The sequence below is a fragment of the Pteronotus mesoamericanus genome, unplaced genomic scaffold (genome assembly GCF_021234165.1).
Source record: "Pteronotus mesoamericanus isolate MK-2021 breed Mesoamerican mustached bat unplaced genomic scaffold, CSHL_Meso_final contig_74, whole genome shotgun sequence".
Classification (NCBI taxonomy): Eukaryota; Metazoa; Chordata; class Mammalia; order Chiroptera; family Mormoopidae; genus Pteronotus; species Pteronotus mesoamericanus.
The window spans coordinates 42,112,774-42,132,500 of record NW_026555247.1 but is presented as its reverse complement, the minus strand read 5'-3'; the positions used below and the strand labels follow the sequence as shown (position 1 = coordinate 42,132,500).

General features: G+C 43.5%; 1 protein-coding gene across 1 annotated transcript in view; it reads right to left on the bottom strand.

The window, feature by feature from the left end:
* Positions 1–19,727, bottom strand: part of ZNF407 (zinc finger protein 407) — a 320,185-nt gene that overhangs the window by 282,928 nt on the left and 17,530 nt on the right. The window contains exons 2-3 of the mRNA XM_054583786.1: positions 12,220–16,903; positions 6,422–6,536 (exon numbers count right to left, since the gene is read on the bottom strand). Coding sequence (XP_054439761.1) covers positions 6,422–6,536; positions 12,220–16,843 — 4,739 coding nt within the window. The 5' untranslated portion in view covers positions 16,844–16,903. The remainder of the gene's footprint in view (positions 1–6,421; positions 6,537–12,219; positions 16,904–19,727) is intronic.

The following is a 19,727-nucleotide window of genomic DNA, read 5'->3' as shown; positions in this document are numbered from 1 at the left end:
GTGAGCCACGCTCTCCCATACTGGGCTGCTTGTGCTCTTTGGTTCCCTCTACTAAAAATGCTCCAATCTGTCCTGGGAATGTCTCCTCATCCTTCAAGGCCCAACTCAAACACAACCTCCTCATCAGCCCTTCCCAGTGCGCTGGAGCAGACAGGAGCTCCGCCGGGGCCACCGTCCCCACCTCTGCTCCTGGGGGCGGTGCCCTTGATGTCCGTCTCTCCCGCGGGGGGCTTGGCTCCACTCAGCCCTTGCACCCCCGGGTCGCGGGGCCCGCACGGAGCGTCTCTGGAGGATCTGCTGCCGAACAGGGAAGGGGTGGGCACGCGGGTCAGTGGTCATGCGCCGTCCTGCCTGCACTGCCAACAGCTCCACTGACTCTGCTTCCCCGCAGACAGCAAAGGGCCGTCACAAACACAGGGAGAAACAGGAAGGAGGACGGAGAAAACAGGCTCACAACGTTTTCAATCACACTGCAGGCAAAGGAAAGCAGGAGGTGGCCGCCCACCTACACCCTGCTGCAGCGACAGGGCGGGCTCAGGGGTTCTGGGGGTCCGCCACACGGTGTTGAGGTCACTGCACAACTATGTTAAAATAAAACTGAAGCAAAAATGACTTAAGTCACTGAGATGGAAAGATGGTAGAGAGTCCACGGTTTTCAACTGCAACACTAAGAAGTGACAATGCGGACTTAGTTCCTACTCTCTTACAGGTGGGCCACCCTCACGGCCTTGGGACGGGCCTGTGGCCCACTTTTCCACGGCAAGCGGTCACGGGAGCCCTGCCTGAAGACGGGGAACAGGGACAGTGCAGGGCACGCTGTCTCCTCTTGCCGGGAGGAGGGGCTGCGAAACCTCCGGCTGCTCCTTCACAGTCCGCAGGCTACCCCGCCCCAGCTCTCCCAAGGCCAAGGGCAGCTCACAAAGCCCCGGGAGTCACAGCTGGCCACGCCCGTTCTTTAACAGGACAACTGGGGAATCTCTTAGGTGTCCAAACTACAAAGCGATTTGTATGTAAAAAATGTAAAACAACATCCACTCCCTATTTAAACTGTATGTTGAGGACTTTAACAGCAGAGGAATAAACCACAATTAACTTGTTTGTTTTGCTGATTTTGCGTCCCTCACTGACAGGAGACAGACAGCAGGAATTGTTTCGTGGCGCTTTAAAAATTTCAAACTGCAGACAGAACGACGTCATTAAACAAAAAGCATGAAAACATTAGGTAGATGACATATGTAATACACCCTTATTATAAGAGTGCTTTTAATGCTAACATAGTTTTTTTATAAAAATGGGAGATGCTGCACTTCACATTGTTATAAGTATAATTCATGCCACAATATAAAACAAAGTTTTTCTATCTATATCTTTTTAACCAAAACAACCAGCTGAACCAAACACTAATTTTATTTGGATACGTCTGTAGATATGATGGGTGTAATTAATTGTTCAGCTAAAAATGCAATTCCATGGTGCTTTTAATGATTTAGGTATACACAGCTTTAGTTCTCAGAGAAGACTAAAAATAGTGATTTTAATTTATTCCTGCTGCCTACAATTACCCACAACCATGTATTTTTAAATATTTCCAGCCTATAAAAATTACTAATTTTTGCCACTTGTGTTTATCTGCATTTAGACTTTGATTTGGATAAATTAAGCTCTCAAGTGTTCCTTGCTTTATGAAACTCTGCATGTTGTACACTTCAACACAAATAAATGACTTGTACCATTAGAGGTTTAAATAATGTAATGTATTTCATGCTCAGCCTGAAGCTGGATTCCAATGAAGTTGCTAATGCACGTAATGATTAAGTGTAACTCAAATACTAACTGTGTTGTTGAAAACATGACAGGCAATAATTTGGTCTATTATATTCTGCCATTTAATTGCCTAGTACAGACATTCTCTGACACGTTATGAAGCAATGATTTACAATTATTCAAGCTGCAAAGGTCAGAAAGTGACATTATAATCATCTACATAGAGATCCCTTCTAATGCACAAAAACTAGGTAATGCCATACATGCAAAAAAAAAAAAAAAAGAGTTGTACTGCATTAGTAACTTTCTATTTAAGGTTTCTTAAACCAGCTAAGAATAAACAGTTCATAAGCATATTAATACACAACAGAAAATGTCTAGAAACTTTTCATGAACCCGGAGGTGACAGATTTATAAAATGCCCTTATTCTCTCCTGATTAGGTAAATTCTACTCAGCTATTTAACTTTATACACAAGACTCAAGACTAGACATAGGAAAAGAAATCAGAAAATAACATAAGCCCTAAACCATGCATACTGAATCTTTGTGAATAATGCCATACAAAGTTAGGTGTATTTTCTAGGTTTATTAACATCACAGGCCACTTACTAGTTTTCTACTAACTCTTATTCTTTAGTAACTAGTAATGAAAAAAAATAAATAACTCAGGTTGATCAAATTTACCCCTCTCATCCTAATGAAAAGATAATAAAATCTTCACTTCTTGAGGCACTTCTTTCTGTTATACCAACACATTTAATTTTTAACCACTCAAGTGCAATAAACGATCAACATGTAAAGAACTACTGGGAAAAATAATAAAATTATTTAAAACAGTTTAATATGAGAAAAGTGAAACAGAAAGATACAAATGAGAGAGACTGAATCACAAAATACTAATGTAAAACACCATGCAAGCTGCTTTTTAACAGAATAGGAACTCGAGCAAAGGCAGAAGCAAGAGGGGCTGTGGCAGGAGGCAGCCCGCCGCCCGCCCCACCGGCCAGCGGGGCCGCCCCCAGAGGAGAGGCGAGTGCGGGGGGAGCGGCCAAAACCACAGAGGGCACAGGGAGCAGGAGAAGGAAGAAAAGGGGCCGGGAAAAGGAGGGAGACGGTGGTCAGCCGTGACCACGGAGTCATTTAAGTCCATCACTAAAAATGCATTTAATCTCAAGTTTACCATCTGTACAGTGGGGATAACAAAGGTGAGATGAACAATCTCACGAACCCACAGAGACCAACACATAAAATAAATGTTAATTAAGGTGCACACTAACCCACAACACTGCATATATACTATTTATTAGAGTATTTTACATATACTATTAGATATACACTGAGAGAGAGAGCACTAAATAAACTCAAATGAATGTAAAAAGCATGGTGTCTATAATGACTTTTATGAGCTATTGAGATTTTTAAGTTCTTGACTCTTTAAAAAAACAGAAGCAAAGATCACAGTTTTGGTAAAAATTAGTTTAACCTGTTTTTAAACATATGTCCCAAACAAAATTATTAACTTATGTCCAGGACTGCGTCCCATTCTTTGTTATTTTCTCCCTCCCTCAGATGTAAGATAAAGAAACTGTGCTCTTCAAAAACTGCTCCTCCTAAAAGTGAAAGTAAAATTAAAGGCTCGTAAATGAAGTTATCTATCACACATTCTGGAAGCAGGAAGTGCAAAGCAATCCGTTTCTGAGCTTTCCACAGCGCCATGAGCACAGAAACCCTGCGTAAACAAACCTTAAATCCTGAACGCTGCATCTAGCTGCCTGGTAGGAACCACATATCGAATCAGCTTCTCTTGTCAAACTAACTTAAATCCATGATATGCTGCAACTGAGATATGCTGATGGGGGCAAAATTATCTTAAAGTTCCTCTTCAAGATTCAAAGAAAATCAGCATAGGTTCAAAAAAACTGAAGTAAAAGTTAAAAAGGCAGTTTTTGTTAAGGGAGTAGTTAGTACACAACCCTTAAACTAAGACTTAAAAAAAAAGTCAGCTATACATTTGATGAGCATCCAAAGTCTTCGCATAGAGAGACATATAAAGACAAGAGAAAAAAGTCAAACAATTACAAATAACCTGAAACATTACTACTGAGCTCAAGTCAACAAAATGCGCTCTTTGTGGTTTCCACCAATTTCACCATAATATATTAGAGTTTGGTGTTTTTCCCCCCCCAAAAAACCAGCGGTTACTAAAAAAAAAAAAAAAACAAAACAAAAATAGTAGACTGTTGTAATCATTTCGTTCTTAAAATGTGCCGGCCCCACTGTTTTTACATATTATTATGCAATCAAAACTATCTGAAAAAGTTTATTTCTTACAACTCAAATAATGAAGAGGTTATTAATAAAGTTCTGAAGACAAAGGGACTAACTACTGCAGAAAAGAAAACATAGTGCAGGACCTTCTGTTTGTGACAAAATTATAGGGTTATTGTTCCTGAAAGATCGCTTCACCTTTTAATGCGTGATTTTCAAAAAGGTAAAACAGATGGCAATTGCAGCCAATGAAGAAATGCAGCAGGTGCTGCTTATGCTCAGGAACGGACAGCCCACCGAGCGGCCCTAAGGGGGCTGAGCTGCCCCGTGGCAGCGCTCCGACACCGGCAGCAAAGTCACTGCACCGGGGCTCCCCACCGTCTCTAATCTCCTGCCAAGTCTTGCCGTTTTCAGTGTTTTTCACTTGCATGTGGAACCTGCACACCGCCCTCTCCCTTGGAAACACACCACACCCCTATGATGCTCTCTCTGTAACACCAAGGGTGTCTAGCTCCCAGTGTCTACCCAACCACATCGACCAGGAAGCAGGTTCTATCCACTGCAATTCCTCGGGACACTAGCTGCACTGTGAACGTATCCACCCTGTAAAAACTATTGTGGTGTAACTTTTAAATCAAAGTTCATTGTTAAAAAGTTAAGAGATCTATCGTTTCGTAGTCAAATCAAATACAACTACCATAGTTCTAAGAGATAACAATTCTGGAACCTAGAGAGCTTTTCCAATGCACACACTCAATGCATCTACGTGTGTCTGGAATTCTCTACCTTGGGAATCAAACATGAAAACCACTGAGGCAACATTTCAGTTGTATGTGGTAAACACTGAGCTAAGCAAAGTGTGCATTGTTCAAATTACACAATCAAAGCCAATCAATCACGTATTGGTTTGGGGACTACATATATCAGGAACTGTTCTCTGAAAATGTGTCTTCTTTCCCTTTCCAGGGTCTTGGTACCCCTAATAAAAATGAATGGAATTAGATTCCTAATAGCAGAGTATGCAGAAATTGTTTATTTTGCAGACACAAGGAAGAAACTGCTCATTACCATCTAACAGCAGATTTTAGTTTAAGTCAGGGTCTTTCTCTCTCCTGTAACTCAGACGGTAAAAATGAGATATCTTTTTAAATTCCAAGACCTAGAGCAATTAAAATGAACCACTCGACCCTCGCAGCTAAAATCAGCAGCAACAAAACTCACTCCCCCACTGATCTTCGGGGGCTTTAGGGTGAGGGTTCGCCTTCATTTGCTTTAGCTGCGACTCACTGAACCATCATGTCTGCCAATGAATAAATCACAGACCGCGGTTAATAAAATTGCTTGCAAAGTTATTTGTAAAACTCTCTTAAGGGTCAAAAACTGCAACAGCATCCTGGGATGAAGTGTACTGTCCAACAAAAGCCAGAAGGTGTTTTTGACAGAAAAGATATTTCTATTTACACAGTAGTGCCAACCAGAGAAACTATCTAGTAAAAAAATAAACCTAATATATCATGAGCACATTGCACAATTCAATTGAACCTAAAGTATTTTGTGAATTAGCCATAAGAACTGCAGGTTTCTCAGGTTTCACATAAAGTGCTTTTATGTGATGCACTTATTAGTCAATTTCTCTAGCATAATAACATTAAAATATATTTTTAATCAGAGGTAGAGTATTAAGACCCAGCTCTGAATGTCCTATGATACACCATAGATGTCACGGCATTTTAAAACCTTTTAAGGCGCCTCAGTACTTCCTATTTAATCCAGCACATTTGAGTGACAATTAAAGATTGCAAATGATTCCTTAGAGGACAGAGCCATTAACTAAAAAAGGAAAAAAAGTTTTGAAATAAAGTTACACAAAAACATATATTATACACTGTTTTCTTAAAAGCTTCATTCCTGCAATAATCAGTAAGTAGCTGTCTGAAATTAAATCTTTTTCTGCTTTTTTTCCTTATAGAATATGTCCAATGGATCCAAAGAGCCATTAATGTGATTAAAATTAAAGCAGCATAGCAAAAAGGGAAAAAAAACATACATATACACTCCTAAAGCTACATGATGTATTTTTTATGTCTTTAAATGGAATTTCCAGTTCTCTCTGGCAATGTGAATGAACATCCTATAATTTAGTCAATTTACAGATTACAGGTTCAAATTGACCTTGTAGCCCATAAAATTGCTCATCTCCAGCACAGGATGAGAAGTGGGCGAAGAGTGTCATAACTGTATTTAAGGAATTTACCATAACAATGGGAAGGGGCTCTGCATGCATAATTTTAGCCACTCTTCCTCATATCAGTTTTGAATTCTGAAACAATGGCTACCCGGCACATGCTTCCTGGCTCGGCGCGCGGAGACGGTTTCAATTCACTCACCCGCACACATGACACTTGTACTCCCTCATCCCAAGGTGCCTTTTGACGTGGTTTCTGGCATCGCCAAGCTGAGCTGTTGCAAAATGGCAGATCTTGCACTTGAATGGTTTTGATCCTAAGTAAATTTAACATAAAATACGATTTGAATTTGAATAATACAGTACTGGTAGTTTAAAAAGAGGCTTAGCTCCTAAGTCATACTTTTAATCTAATTACAAATTCCTGTCCCCAAAATGAAACACTTGGATTCCTTTCTAACTTGAAAAGGCCTGTATTCTATAATTATTCCACCAAAAAGACTCTGTTTCAGTAAGTGCTCCTAACTTTCAGTAACATTTCCAAGATTTAAAATCAATGGTGATACAGTCGAGCAGTACTAAGTAGATGAGATGAGCTAAATATTTTAAATATTATCCTTACAATTCACAAAAATATCTTTTACAATCACTCCACATTTAAAATGGAACATTTTAAAAACATAAATGCACTTAGGGTAGCTGATATTTTTTACATATATTTATCATCAAATAAATAAACTTCTTAGTGGCCACCTCCTCATCTCCTCATATTTCTGCAGCTTCAAATTTATTCACATTAATAATGCGATTTTTATTTTTTGACACTCATTCCAAACGATTCGCGATACTACTATTTTAACAGCATACAATATAAGAATATATACAGTGGATAAAGTACTTGTTTTTATGGTCATTTTATAGTAAAGGATCAGTGCTGATTCTGCAAACCAGAAGTACTGACATTTGGTTGTTGTTATTAATTTTAAGAACAAATATTTCAACATAAAAAAAACCCAATACCAACAAATTTGTTTTTATTTCATAAAGGAATAAAATTAATCTATACTCAATGAGAAACCAAAATGACTTTATAGTCAACAAACTTGGCATTAGCAAGAGGCTGCACCTGGAAGAACAGTTGCCAGGAGATCATGAATACACATTAATGAGAAGCCACACTTTCAAAGGTGCAACATATATGTACCATTCTGATTTTCTAACCACTAAATCTTCAAGTAAGTCAAAATCACAGAAATCACAGTTTAAAGTCAGGACAATGCGTTTCCAGGTTTTTCGTATCATGTTTAGTCTCTATTTGGTGAAATGCCTCTTCTAACATGGTTAGACAGAATATGAAATATGTGAACTTGGATAAATATACAAAAAGAGCTCAAACAAAAAAAAATTGCAATAAATCATATTTGATCAATGAACCTTTGTGCAGTGCCCTTGGAAAAAAATCCTCCAAGAATACTTTGTTGAAATTGAAGCACTCAGTAAAAAATTTTAGAGTCTTAAATTTCAATTTAATTCCCAAAAGCTGACAAAAAAAGTGAAGCATTTAATTTTAATCTTCTAACAGAAATAAAAAAGTCAACAGTACTAAGCACGGGCAGACAAGGTTGAATATTTCACAGTTCAATGCCAATGAGGCCCGATCTCTTAATACTTCCATTTCTGTTCGAAGCAGGTGTAAAATATATTTAGCACCCGAATGGTTACATCTAGTCAGCTTTATGTGTAAATGTCAAAAGCAGGTTGAGACTGCAGCTCACAGCAATCACATTCTATCAATCACATTAGAAACTACAGTTTATCTAAATGATTCTGATAAAACGAAGCCTATCGCTACTTTGAAACACTTCATCTCAACAGAGACCTCTATAAAGGGACTTACGGAAGAGGTGAGTGAGAAGAGCCAAGGTAGCCATACTTTGAATTAAAAGGAATTCAAGATAAGAAGGCAATTAGGAAATTATTCCTTAACAATAACACCACGACTTCAAACAAAGAAGATAAAGCCCTCTCAACCCTGGGAGTACAATTTGATGCAAGGATTTAAAGCACCTGTCTCGTGGATTCAAGGTTTTGTCCCGCTCATCTGCGCTGACACCGTGCGAGCCCGCAGGCCACCGGGGCCGGGCAGAGGTCGTTCTGTCGCCACCTGCCTGGGCCTGGCTCCTCGGTGGGCCGGCCGGCCCCTCGGGTCCCAGCGATGGCTGCCAGGGCGCTGACCGCCGGGGCAGGCCGTGCTAACAGCTCCCGCCTGTGCCACAGAAACCCAAGTACGAGGGGACGAGAGGTGACACTTTCCTGTATAAATGCAAATAAATATATACACGTCCCTTTTTTCCTAACACTTTCCATTTTTAAGCTTGCTAGGCAAGCATTATGTTTATAAGGCACATTTTATAAAACCACATATTTCTAAACATATTTTTTAAGGTGTACTGTGATCATTATAAACTGCTGATATTGTTTTAAATAGTTCTATTGCTTGGGCCGGCATGACCCTCAGCAGGTTCTTTTCTCTTCTCATTGGGCCTGTGAGGTCTTTTGAAAGGGAAAAACAAGAGGCGCTCTCGCTTTCCAGCTGCGACAACGTCACCGACGAGACTCCGAGGCCCTTCAAAACCAAGGCTCCGCTCACGGTGACGCAGGCATTCTCCAACGGCCGTCAGGGCTGCCTGTCGTGCGAACACGGACGTGGCACCGACATTAAAAAAGTAACAAGACTTTAGGCCCTGAAGGATCGAGCCAGACGTACACAACCCATCTCTAATGCCTGCCAACCGTGGCCTGAATTCTGTTGGCTTGGCCAAAAAGTTCATTTGCTTGTTTTCTGTATGATGACTCTGGTAGTGGTTGGTTGTCTTTAACTTCATTTAAAAGAATTTTGTTAGGTTGTCCCATCAGCATGCATTTTAAAAAAAAGTATCAAAATTAGAGAATTTTTGTGCAGCCATTTTAATACTGAAGGTGGAAAAAGATATGGAACATTTTGGCATATTATGTTTTATTACTTCAAGAAAAGTAAAAACAACTGAAATGCAGAAAAAAGGTTTGTGCAGTGTGTGAAGGTGCTGTGACTGATGGAACATGTCAGAAGTGGTTTGCGGAGTTTCTTGGCACTACTGACATTTTGACCAAATTCTTTGCTGTGCAGCTGTTATGCACTGGAGGATGCTTAGCAGCGCTCTGGCCTCTACCACTAGAAGTCAATAGCTGAAGACAGCCAATACACTCAAAATACCCAAATCAATAGAGTCATTGGTGAAAATGCAAATCGTGTCTTTTATTTTACGGAAAAAACGTAACGGACTTTTTGGCCAACCCCACACAATCCTCCCTAAACACTGAACATTTGTTCACTCATTCACTTATTCATTCACCCAACAAACAGCACTGAGCGCCAACTACGCGTAGGGCACAGAGTTGTAGCAGCGAGCAAAGTAAAGCCCACGCTCTCACTCTGCTCACAGTCCACAGACTAACTCTCCTAAACCCTCTCCTCAAGCTGATTTGGCTTCTGAAAACTGGCGCGCGGTATGTTACCAACACCACCAGCTCTAACTTGGAAACAGCTCCAGTAGGGCTTAGCGAAGTCACACAACTCACTCTCCCTGCATGTGAACAATTTCAAACGGCACAAATGACTGGCGTACTCTGAGCCTGAAATGAAGGGCTTCAGTCTTCTGGCCGGGAGGCATCTTCCACGTTCCATGGAACCCAGCTCTCCCGGAGAGAGCAACGTGGGAGAGAGAGGCACCGGGTGCTCGTCCTGCTGGTGCGAAGGGAAAGGGGACACTCCCTGTCCACTCCTGCCGGCGGCTTCCGACGGCAAGCACACCGGGAAGCTCTGCGTGCCTTTTCCCTACAATCCTTGACGACCGAAGCTCATTTATTTCTTATAGGGCTGCTTTCACCGTACTAAGGATGGGAAGGAAAGGTTACATAAAACATAGAGTAAATCACAAAGTATGAAAACAGGGATTGGAAGAGTAAGCCCTTTTCCAGTTAACCATTAATAACAGTCCCTGCATCACTATTTCATGGACAGAAGCAACATATCAGGAAAGCAATTCATTCTAAGCCGCGCCAAGAAAACACTTGGAGTGACAACCTGGAGGGCAACTTCCCCCAAAAAATGACCTGCAAGACAGAAATGGCAGACTGGCACCGCCAGGCTTCAGAGCGCAGCAGAATGAGCTGCTGATAAGCCCAACACAAAATGTTAAAAAAAGTACACTAACTTTTACTAAATGTTACAATCAATGATGTAACTTATATAAGTAGGGTTACTTTGTCACATATTGATAGTTACTTCACTTTCACATCCACATTAACTTGATTTTAAATGCAATTAATACATATAGTCAAGGAAGACTAATGGACTACATTCTGCACTTAACCTGGTGGACATTTTCAAATGGCACAAGTGACCAGTGCAAACCTATTTTGCATTGTAAACGACTAAATAAATCTTAATGGATTAAGAATGATCAGCTATCAACACACAAGGGAAATTAAGTGCTGAAATGCCTACATTGATTATTTTAAATTATTAGCCTTACTCTGTTCTTGAATTTGTATGCTTTTAGTGAGCTTTAACACATTTACAAGACTTATTGACTATAATTACAAGAGAATTCAAGTAATGGACACATCAATTATAAGCAACATGTCTTGACCGGACAGTTGCATAAAGAATTCTAAAAAGAGCTCCATTAGCATCTTCCCTTCGCTTCTCTCCATTGTATCTGCCTTAGGGGGGCATATTACGAAAGTACGTATCTTGTGCACATGTGAACAAGCCCAATCTCTAAAATCACATCACTTTAGAGCGTCAGCGGCGACACAGCACCGGCAGACGTTAATACTGCCAACAAGCAGCCGGCGGGGCTCTGCGGCGCGGGGGAGGCTGGGATCCAGTGTGACGCGGCCGTTTACCCAGGTTAATCTTACATGCAGGGCCCCGCTACCTCCACCAATGGCAAACTTTTCTCTGTCTTTAATCACCCTAAACTATTAATAATGTTTCATACTCTTTTGTCTTCTTTCTTGTGACGATGCAAAAAGTTTCAAAAACTGCATGAATTTAAAGTATAGCTTTAATAATAAGCCATTATTTTAAAGTACAGTAAAATAAACCTTACAGTTTTAATGAAAATATGTTCATTAAAATGTGAATTTATTATTCAAATCCACTCATAAATTCACCCATGGAGACAGAACTTGTCTAAGCAGAGCACAGTGATTTAGAAAAGATGTCTATTTAAAATAAAGAATGTATGGCAGGTTTATAGAAACAGTGCAGTGAATTTTTACATAAATTTAGAACAGTGGCTTATATATTTTCCAGCAAAAAAAAAAGTTTTTAAAAATTTCTACCTAAAATTAAACAGGAAGAAGGAACCTGTTTGGGCAGAGCATAGGAGCCGGCCAGGTCCCGTCTCCTCGAAAACTGGACCCCGGAAGACACTGGCTTCGACAAGTGTTGACTACTTCTGACCCTTCCAAGAGGAATGTTGTTGCCTACGAGTTACACTCTTCAACATAAACTATCTGGCAATGAATATTTTTAAAGCCCTAAAGTTATAGAAAAATTTTTGTTATTGTATTCCTCAAAAACCATTTGATTTGTCCTCTGAAACGCAACATGTCACTGAACAGATACCTTAGAAAACCAAACAGGTGGGACTTCAAGCATCTGAAAAGCTCTGAAAGACGGGAAGGCACCAGAAGCCTCAGAGGGAGGAGACTTTCCGGTCACATCGGCGGGGCTTGCGGAACAGCCTATCTTTGGGGTTGGTGAGGCTTCAGTGCCCTTAGAAAGCAGCTGTCCTGGGCCCCCCACCTCACCCCCGCCGAGCACTGAGAACAGGCCAAGGCCGGAGTAATCGCAGCAAGGACTGCACACCTGCTGGCTGGGTGGGAGGGTCCGGACTTCACCCTGCATGTGCACGTTACGGCAAAGCGCGGCGGCTGTGGCTCACGTACCTGTGTGCGTGCGGATATGGGCCAGGAAGGCCATGGAGTTGCTGCTGCGGCACATCTTGCCGCAGTACTTGCAGACATTGCCCTGGTTCTCCTCCCGCTCGCGGTTGATCTGCTCGGTGTCCTCCACTATGTACTTGTTCACCTCCCGAAGCAGCTCCTCGTGCTGTCCTTTGATGTGCAGAAACAAGTTCTGCTCCGAGTCGAAGGGCTCCGTGCACTTGACACACTTGAAGGTGGCCCCACCCTCCGGGAGCTCCTCCACGCTGGCCTGCTCGTTGCGCATGTGGCCGGCACTGGCCAGGTGCTGGTGCAGGTTGCTCTCTGTGTAGAAGGACTTTCCGCACAGGAGGCAGTGGAAGTGTTTCTCCTTCGTAGGATGCTTCATGGCTATGTGGACGTTCAGTCCACTCAACCCATCTGCTAAGAAACCACAGTCGTCACAGCGGATGCGCGGAGATTCGCCGCAGGAGCTGCCTTCGCATTTCTTCTTTTTCGCAACCTGAGCACAGTCTTTCAGGGGCGACTCGCTCATTCTCACTTCTGCTGCGATCAGACCTTCCTCAGGTGGGTCTATCAGCTCTCCATCTTCTGAGTTCTTTATTCTTATTATGGAAGAATCAAACCGGCCAAAACTATACATGGCCTGTCCTTTATCATCAATACTGATTATAGTTTCATAAACACTGTTACTTTCGACTATGCTTTCAGAAGCTGGACCATCCTCCTCCATAATAATCTCAGTTTCTTGTTGAGAATTTATCAGAATGTCCTTACTTTCTATTTGCATAGCTTTCGAATCCTCTGAGTTCTGCACAGTTCCAGCTCTGCCCTGACCGCGGCCCTCCAGGGTTAGTGGTCCTTCTGTCATTCTCAGCACCACGGGGGCGGCGCCTGCAGCCGAACGGGCTCCGTCCACACCTCCGGGACACCTGGGCTTGCTGAGGGCTCCACCTGCCTTGTCTCCGCCATTGCCTCCATCACTCTCGCAGTGTCCACTTGGATCCCCAATGTCACTCGACCTATTGTGGTTGTTCCTGACTACCTCATAATTCAAAGCTGAGATTCCCGAATTTTCATTTTGAAATTTACTGGGGGAGCTGTGATTAGGGGAAATGTTAAGGGGCACCATCTCCTCCGGGTCCCTAACTTTATCCTTGGCGAGGGGCCGTTGGAAAGTTTCACAAAAGGAAGCATCTTCACTGAGATTAGATTCTTCTTCCGTCTCAACTTCTATAGAGTCAGGGACACAGAGCACTTTAGGCATGTCTAAGTTAGGGTTCTCATCTAAAATAGAACCATCGGCAGCATTTCTGGTTTTAAGAGTTTCGGGCGGCTGGTCGGCAATTATTCGAAATTCTGCAGAATTGTGCTGAGGCTGCTCCTCAGGCACAGCGATGTTTCTGGAAGTTCCTGGGGATCTCTCTACGTCAGAAGCGTCCAGGTAAGACTGCCTTTTCACCTTGTGCTTTTCGGTTGCAGCGTGCCTCGTCATCTCCCGGTGAGTCACCGCATAGTAGTCACACGCCATGCAATAAAACGCAAACTCTCTTGTGTGCTTCCGTTTCACGTGCAGCTCTAGAGAAGCAGGAGAGTGAGCGCCAAACTCGCAGTGTGCACATTTATTACCCCCGGTGCCCGTGGCTGCTGCCTGGGAGCATGCCTCCCCCGGCTGCGCCAGGTCCTCTGGCTCCAGACGTCCTTGCTCCTTCTCGTCAGTAAGGTGACTACTGCTAGCTCCCCCGCCTATAGGATGAAGTACATTTTCAACTCTGACCTCAATCGAATCTCCATGCTCTTGTCCTGGCTTTTCTGAAATGGAGGGATCTGGTTCAGCTGACTTATTAGCGCGTTCCTCTGAACTGGTGTTCTTGCTACAGGCTGCAAGGCTACCCCCTTCTGGGCCAATAATGATATCTGAACTTTGTTTCCCACTGGCTTCGATTTCTACACGCCCTTTGTGTTTCTTGGTGGCACAATGGCGTTCCATGTCTCCCTTAGTCACGGTGTAATACTTACACACTTTGCATAAGTAGCTGTACTGGTGACTGTGTTTCCGTCTAATGTGAACGGTCAGGTTTGTGATACTCGAGGCCAGAAGGCCGCAGTGCGAACACGTCCGTGAGATGCTGCCTTTCGGTCTCCCTCTCTTCGGAGTGGCGCTCACAGCCAAGCCGTCATCTTTGGTGACCCCGCCAGGCTGCGGCGGCTCCTTGGCGGTCAGCCCGCTCTCCCCCAAGGAGGGGCACTCCTGCCCCTGCACGCCTTCGGCCCGGCCTTCGGCCCTGTCGTTTCCGGAAACGGCAAACTCTTCCTTTTTGTCACTGGCGCCTATGCAGACCCTTTCAATACACTCCTCAAAGCTTAAACCGATATTATTTTTCTTAGCATTTTCAAGATGTTTGCTTCTCTTAATGTGTTTCTCCATTCCTTCTTTGCTCAGTGAATAAAGGTTACATGCTTTACAAAGAAAGTGGTAGTCCTGACCGTGCCGGAGCTTTATGTGCCTTGTGAGGACAGTGGAAGACCTTGTTTTGTAAAAACACTTCTTGCACTGAAACTGAGGCCTACTCGAATGCCTCGTTTCGCTGCCGTGGCTCGCCCGGGGCTTGGCCGGCTCTTCCTGCGCCACTCCTCCTGACTTGCTCATAGACCCTTTTGTGTTTTCTGATTCTAAAGTACTTAAAGCCTGTGAAACCGAATCATCGTTAAGTGATTGCGAAGTCTTTGGCTGAGCCAATAAGTCAAGGTGCTTCTCCGTCGCCTTGTGTTCCTCCATGTCCTTCTCAGACAAGAAGAAGAGCTCACAGGGAGAACAAAAGACGCCTGTGCCATGCTTCTCCCTCACGTGGTCTCGGAGAAGCATTTCGTCCGAGGGCACGAACGAGCAGCCCGGGCAGTGGAGGACAGAGGCAGCTGGCTGATGCTGGTTGTTGTGCAAATGCACCTCTGGGTCCCGCCTCGATGCACTGGGAACGTCACATGTCTGGCAGGACACCTGTACCTCTCTTGCGTGGCACCTTTGCATGTGGACTTCCAGCTCTGTCCTACCTGCAGCCACCTGACCACAGTCTGTACATGCATGCGACGCCTGCCGGTCAGAGGCTGCCCTCACTGCCGGAGACTCCAAGGAGCAAAGGAGGCGGGCATTTCTCTCGTCCTGCTTCAGGTCCTCGGTTTCCGAGGAAGTCACGCTCGGACCGTGGGCACCGCCACTCGCTTCCACAAGCCTCGGCACGGACTCTGTGTCGCCTGTCTTCATCTGTGTCCTAAAGTGTTTCATGTATATCTTCAGAGTCTCGCTGGTACCTCTTTTATTAATTCCTAAAAGATTAAATCTTTTCTTGGCCTGGCCTTTTAAGGGGAACGTGCCACTTCGCCGTCGGAAGCTGCTGGCCAGCGAGAGCGCGCTTCGCTCGGGTCTTGGTCTCGAGGCTGTGCCGATGCCGTGCGCTGTCTGTAAGGCCCTTTTGGTAGATTCCAGTCTGTCTAAGAGACCCTGTGCAGTTACTAAGGCTCCTAACTTTTTACTCTGGTTTTCAGGACTTCGAGCTGTACCAAGAGAAGTGACATTTTCTTCAACAATCTCTCCCTTTTCTAGCAAAGTATTCCTGGATGGCCTCATTTCAACAAGCTCACTGCTACTTTCACTCTGTTTAGAAATGCTTCCTCTGAAGTCTTTACATTTGCTTCCAACGTTTCTTAGTCCTTTTGAATCACTATTCTTTGCAATCTGGTTAGACACCCTTAGCTTTGCGCAAACATTTTTTGTTCCGACGGTACACGGTTTCTTAGGAAAAGGTTGTTTTGTTAAGATCTGCACAAATCCTCCACGAGCAGCAAGATTCTGACGCCGCAGGTGTGTCTTGCCAAGACAATGTGCATTCAGAAGGTTCTCTTCCACACACTGAAAGCCACACAGATCACAGGAAAAGGCTTCCTGCGGCCCGCATGTCTGCGTGACGTGCCCCCGCAGGGCCGCGCTGTCCCCCGTCCTGTGGCCGCAGTGGCAGAGGGCAGCCCCCTCGGACGCTGGCATGTGGCCCTCAGCATGCTTTTCCAGATCAGAGCAAGAAGAAAACAAATGGTCACATGTGTTACACTTGAACACCGAATCTGCGCTTCCCACAGTGCAGCCAACACCAGTCGTCTCTTTCGCGGCCAGAGGAGCGTCTGCTTCTGGGTCAAGGGAAACCACTTCCTGCGCAGACTTCCTTCTGGCGTCTGTTTTCAGCGAGGCCACGTCCACTGTGCTAAAGCTGAAGAGAGGGGAGCAGGCCGTAGGGAGACACGCGTCGCCCTCCGAGATGGATGCCTTCGCTGTGTCCCCTGACGGGACCCCCACTTCTGAGCACCCACGAACGCCCTGCTCTCCGGGTCTAAGGGGCTCGGCCTCACCTAACTTCATTCGCTTGGAAGCGCGATTACTGCCATCTTCCTCCAAAATGACGCTGTTTGCTGAATCTGAGAAAGCTCTTTTGCTCGTGGGATTCTCAGCGGAACCCACCATCACATCAGACACGAGGTCACAGTCCATCCCGTCATGGGGTGAAATCTTCCTCGGGTCTTCTGCTTCTCTGCTTACATCTTCATCCTCATCGTTCTCCGGTTTCTTTTCGGCATCCATCGTTAACAAAGTGCTGACGGCGTTCCCTGCGCCAAGGGTGGCTCACTTGGCACTCATAACCTGTGAAGAAAATGAATGTGCTGTTAAACCTCTGAACATACAGAAGGACACACATGTCAATCCAAAGGTCAACACAGAATGACACACTGGACGAAAAGTATCAGAATTAGCCTCAATGAGGTTTCCTTTATACTGAGATGAATTCGCTCACATGACCCTCTGTGAAAAGGATGAAATTGGATTTAGGGAACGCCACATCACTATGCCATGATTCAGAAAGCAATGCTATGGGGTCTTTGATAGAAAAAGGGATTCTCTCAACCAGTGTGCAAAAAACACTCGCAAGCTTCAACTCCCTTGACCGATACATTTCCATTTATGATTTTTTTTCTAAACAGAGAAGCCGTCTTTTCACACGGAGTTTCCGTGAGCCCCCTCTGTAGCGCAGACCACGACAGAGCCGCGGCAAGGTGAGGCCGGATGTCGGGCTTGCCCCGCGGGGCAGGCCTCCCCGGCGGGAGCCCGGGTCCCAGAGTAAACAAAATGTGTTTAAAGCCACTGCACTTGACCAGCGTCCATTTCTTCACCTAACAGCCATTTTGTGTTGTCTGAGATTGATGGTAAAAGGAAATGTCAATGGTAGAGTAGAAGTAATGATGCAAATTTGGGGGAGAAAAATTTATTGGATAAAATGCTCTAAAATCAATTACATTGATTTTATTTTTCATTATGCTATTTAATTCAATTAAAACATCATTTTCCAATTATTGTACACCAAGATTGGAATTTTCAACCAAATGCCATTTGATTTCATGCTAATAAAACCAGTCACATAATATGACCTCAAAGCTAACGGTAACTGTTTTAATTACTTTTTCCACAACAAAGAAGCCAAATGATGGCTGTTGCTTTGACTGTGCTAAACGCAGGGAACAAAAAATGTATATGACATCACATCCAAAGCATAAGCAACAAAAGAAAAAAAACTGGATAAACTGAACTTCTTAAAAATAAAAACTTCAAATGACACTATGCTTCAAAGACCACTGTCAAGAAAATGAAAAGACAACCAAGAGAAGGCAAAAAACTTTGCAAATCATATAGGACTTAATCTAGAATATATACAGAACTCTTACAGCTCAATTGAAAACTTACAAACTAATTTTAAAGTGAGCAAAGGAGCTGAATATACTTTTCTCTAAAGAAGATACACAAATGGCCAAAAAAAAGAAAAAAAAAAAAAAACTGTGAAAACATAACCTAGGCAGCAGTCACCAGAGAGAAGTAAACAAAACCCTGCTGCGATACCACTTCACACCCACTAGGATGGCAAGAATCAAAAAGGCCGAGAACAGCACACACCAGTGAAAGCGTGGAGAAAGCAGAGGAGCCCTCATGCAGTGCTAGCAAGGCCACGAAAGATGGAACATCTGCCAGCCCTTCAAGGCACTACCCATGGCGCTGCCATGAAGCCCGTCAGTGCCACTCCTAGGTATACCCCCGAGGGAGGGCGAACAGACGCCCACACAAAGACTTGCACACAAACGTTCACAGAGCATTACCCATAATAGCCAGAAGTGGAAACAACCCAAATGTTCACCAACAGACTAGCGGGGAAACTAAATGTGGTACACCCATACAGTGGAATACCATTCAGACAGAAAAAGAATGAAGTCCTCGTACACGCCACAATAGAGACAAGCCTTGAAATCATCATGTTAAGTGAAAGAAGCCAGCCAAAAAAGACCGCACACTTTAAGATTCTCCTTATAGGAAATGTCCAGAATAGGCAAACCTATAGAGACAAAGAGTAGATTACTGGTTCCTTGTGGGTGGGGGGCGAGTGGATAGCAAAAGTGTACAGTGTTTCTTTTCTGAGATGATGAAAATGTTCTAGAGTTCACTGTGGGGACAGTTGCAAGTATCTGTGAATATATTTAAACACACTAAATTGTAGTGGGTTGTGTTTTTTTTTTTTAATTTTTTTTCTTGTATTGATTCTAGAGGGAGGAGAAGGGAGAGAGAAAGAGAGGGAAGAGAAGCATCAATTGACTGCCTCTTGCACAGCCGAGTACTGAACCTGCAGCCAGACATGTGCCCTGGGTGAGGCTCAACCCCACGACCTCCCGGTTCACATGGTGACATACAACCGACTGAGCCGCACCAGCCAGGGCCAAAGAATTGTAGGTTAAATGAGTGGATTGTATGATACATAAATATCTCAATAAAGTTACTTAAAAATATATAAATTTTCATGTATAATCGACAACACAAAATCATCTTGTATTTGTTACTGTATTGCTCTTATTATTAAAGAGTGAAAAAGAAATGCACGTAGTTTTATTACACATGTAAGATATTCACTATTTCTTCAGAATGTGTTCCAGAGAATATAAATTACATAAGAGGTTAATAAGAGGATTTAGGGGGCGGGGGGGCAGGCAGGGACACCCTGGCCAAATAAGTTTAGAAAACTCTGGTTTGACCAATATTCCTTTACCACAGTATTTCTCAGTACATAAGCATTTCCCAAATTAATTTCATTACAGAACCCTGTTTGTAAAGTATCAAGAAACTGGTGTTCCAAAGGACCCTTTAGAAAATGCTCTTTTAGAAAAGGCATTGGCTTTGTTACTCAACATTTGTAACATGAGTGCAAAAGGGGCAAAGGAGGAATGAATTAATCATATGTCTGGTCCAAAAATTTCATTTAGTGCCTACTGTATGCCAAGTGTTCTTGGTTATAGATACTGGAATCACATCAAAGAACAGCCTAAAACTTCTGCCTTACAGTGCAAGGGCGGAAACAGCATTTTCTTTAACATATATATTCTCCTTCTAGGATATCCCCTCCCTTATGGTAAATAAGGAGAGTCACAGAGAC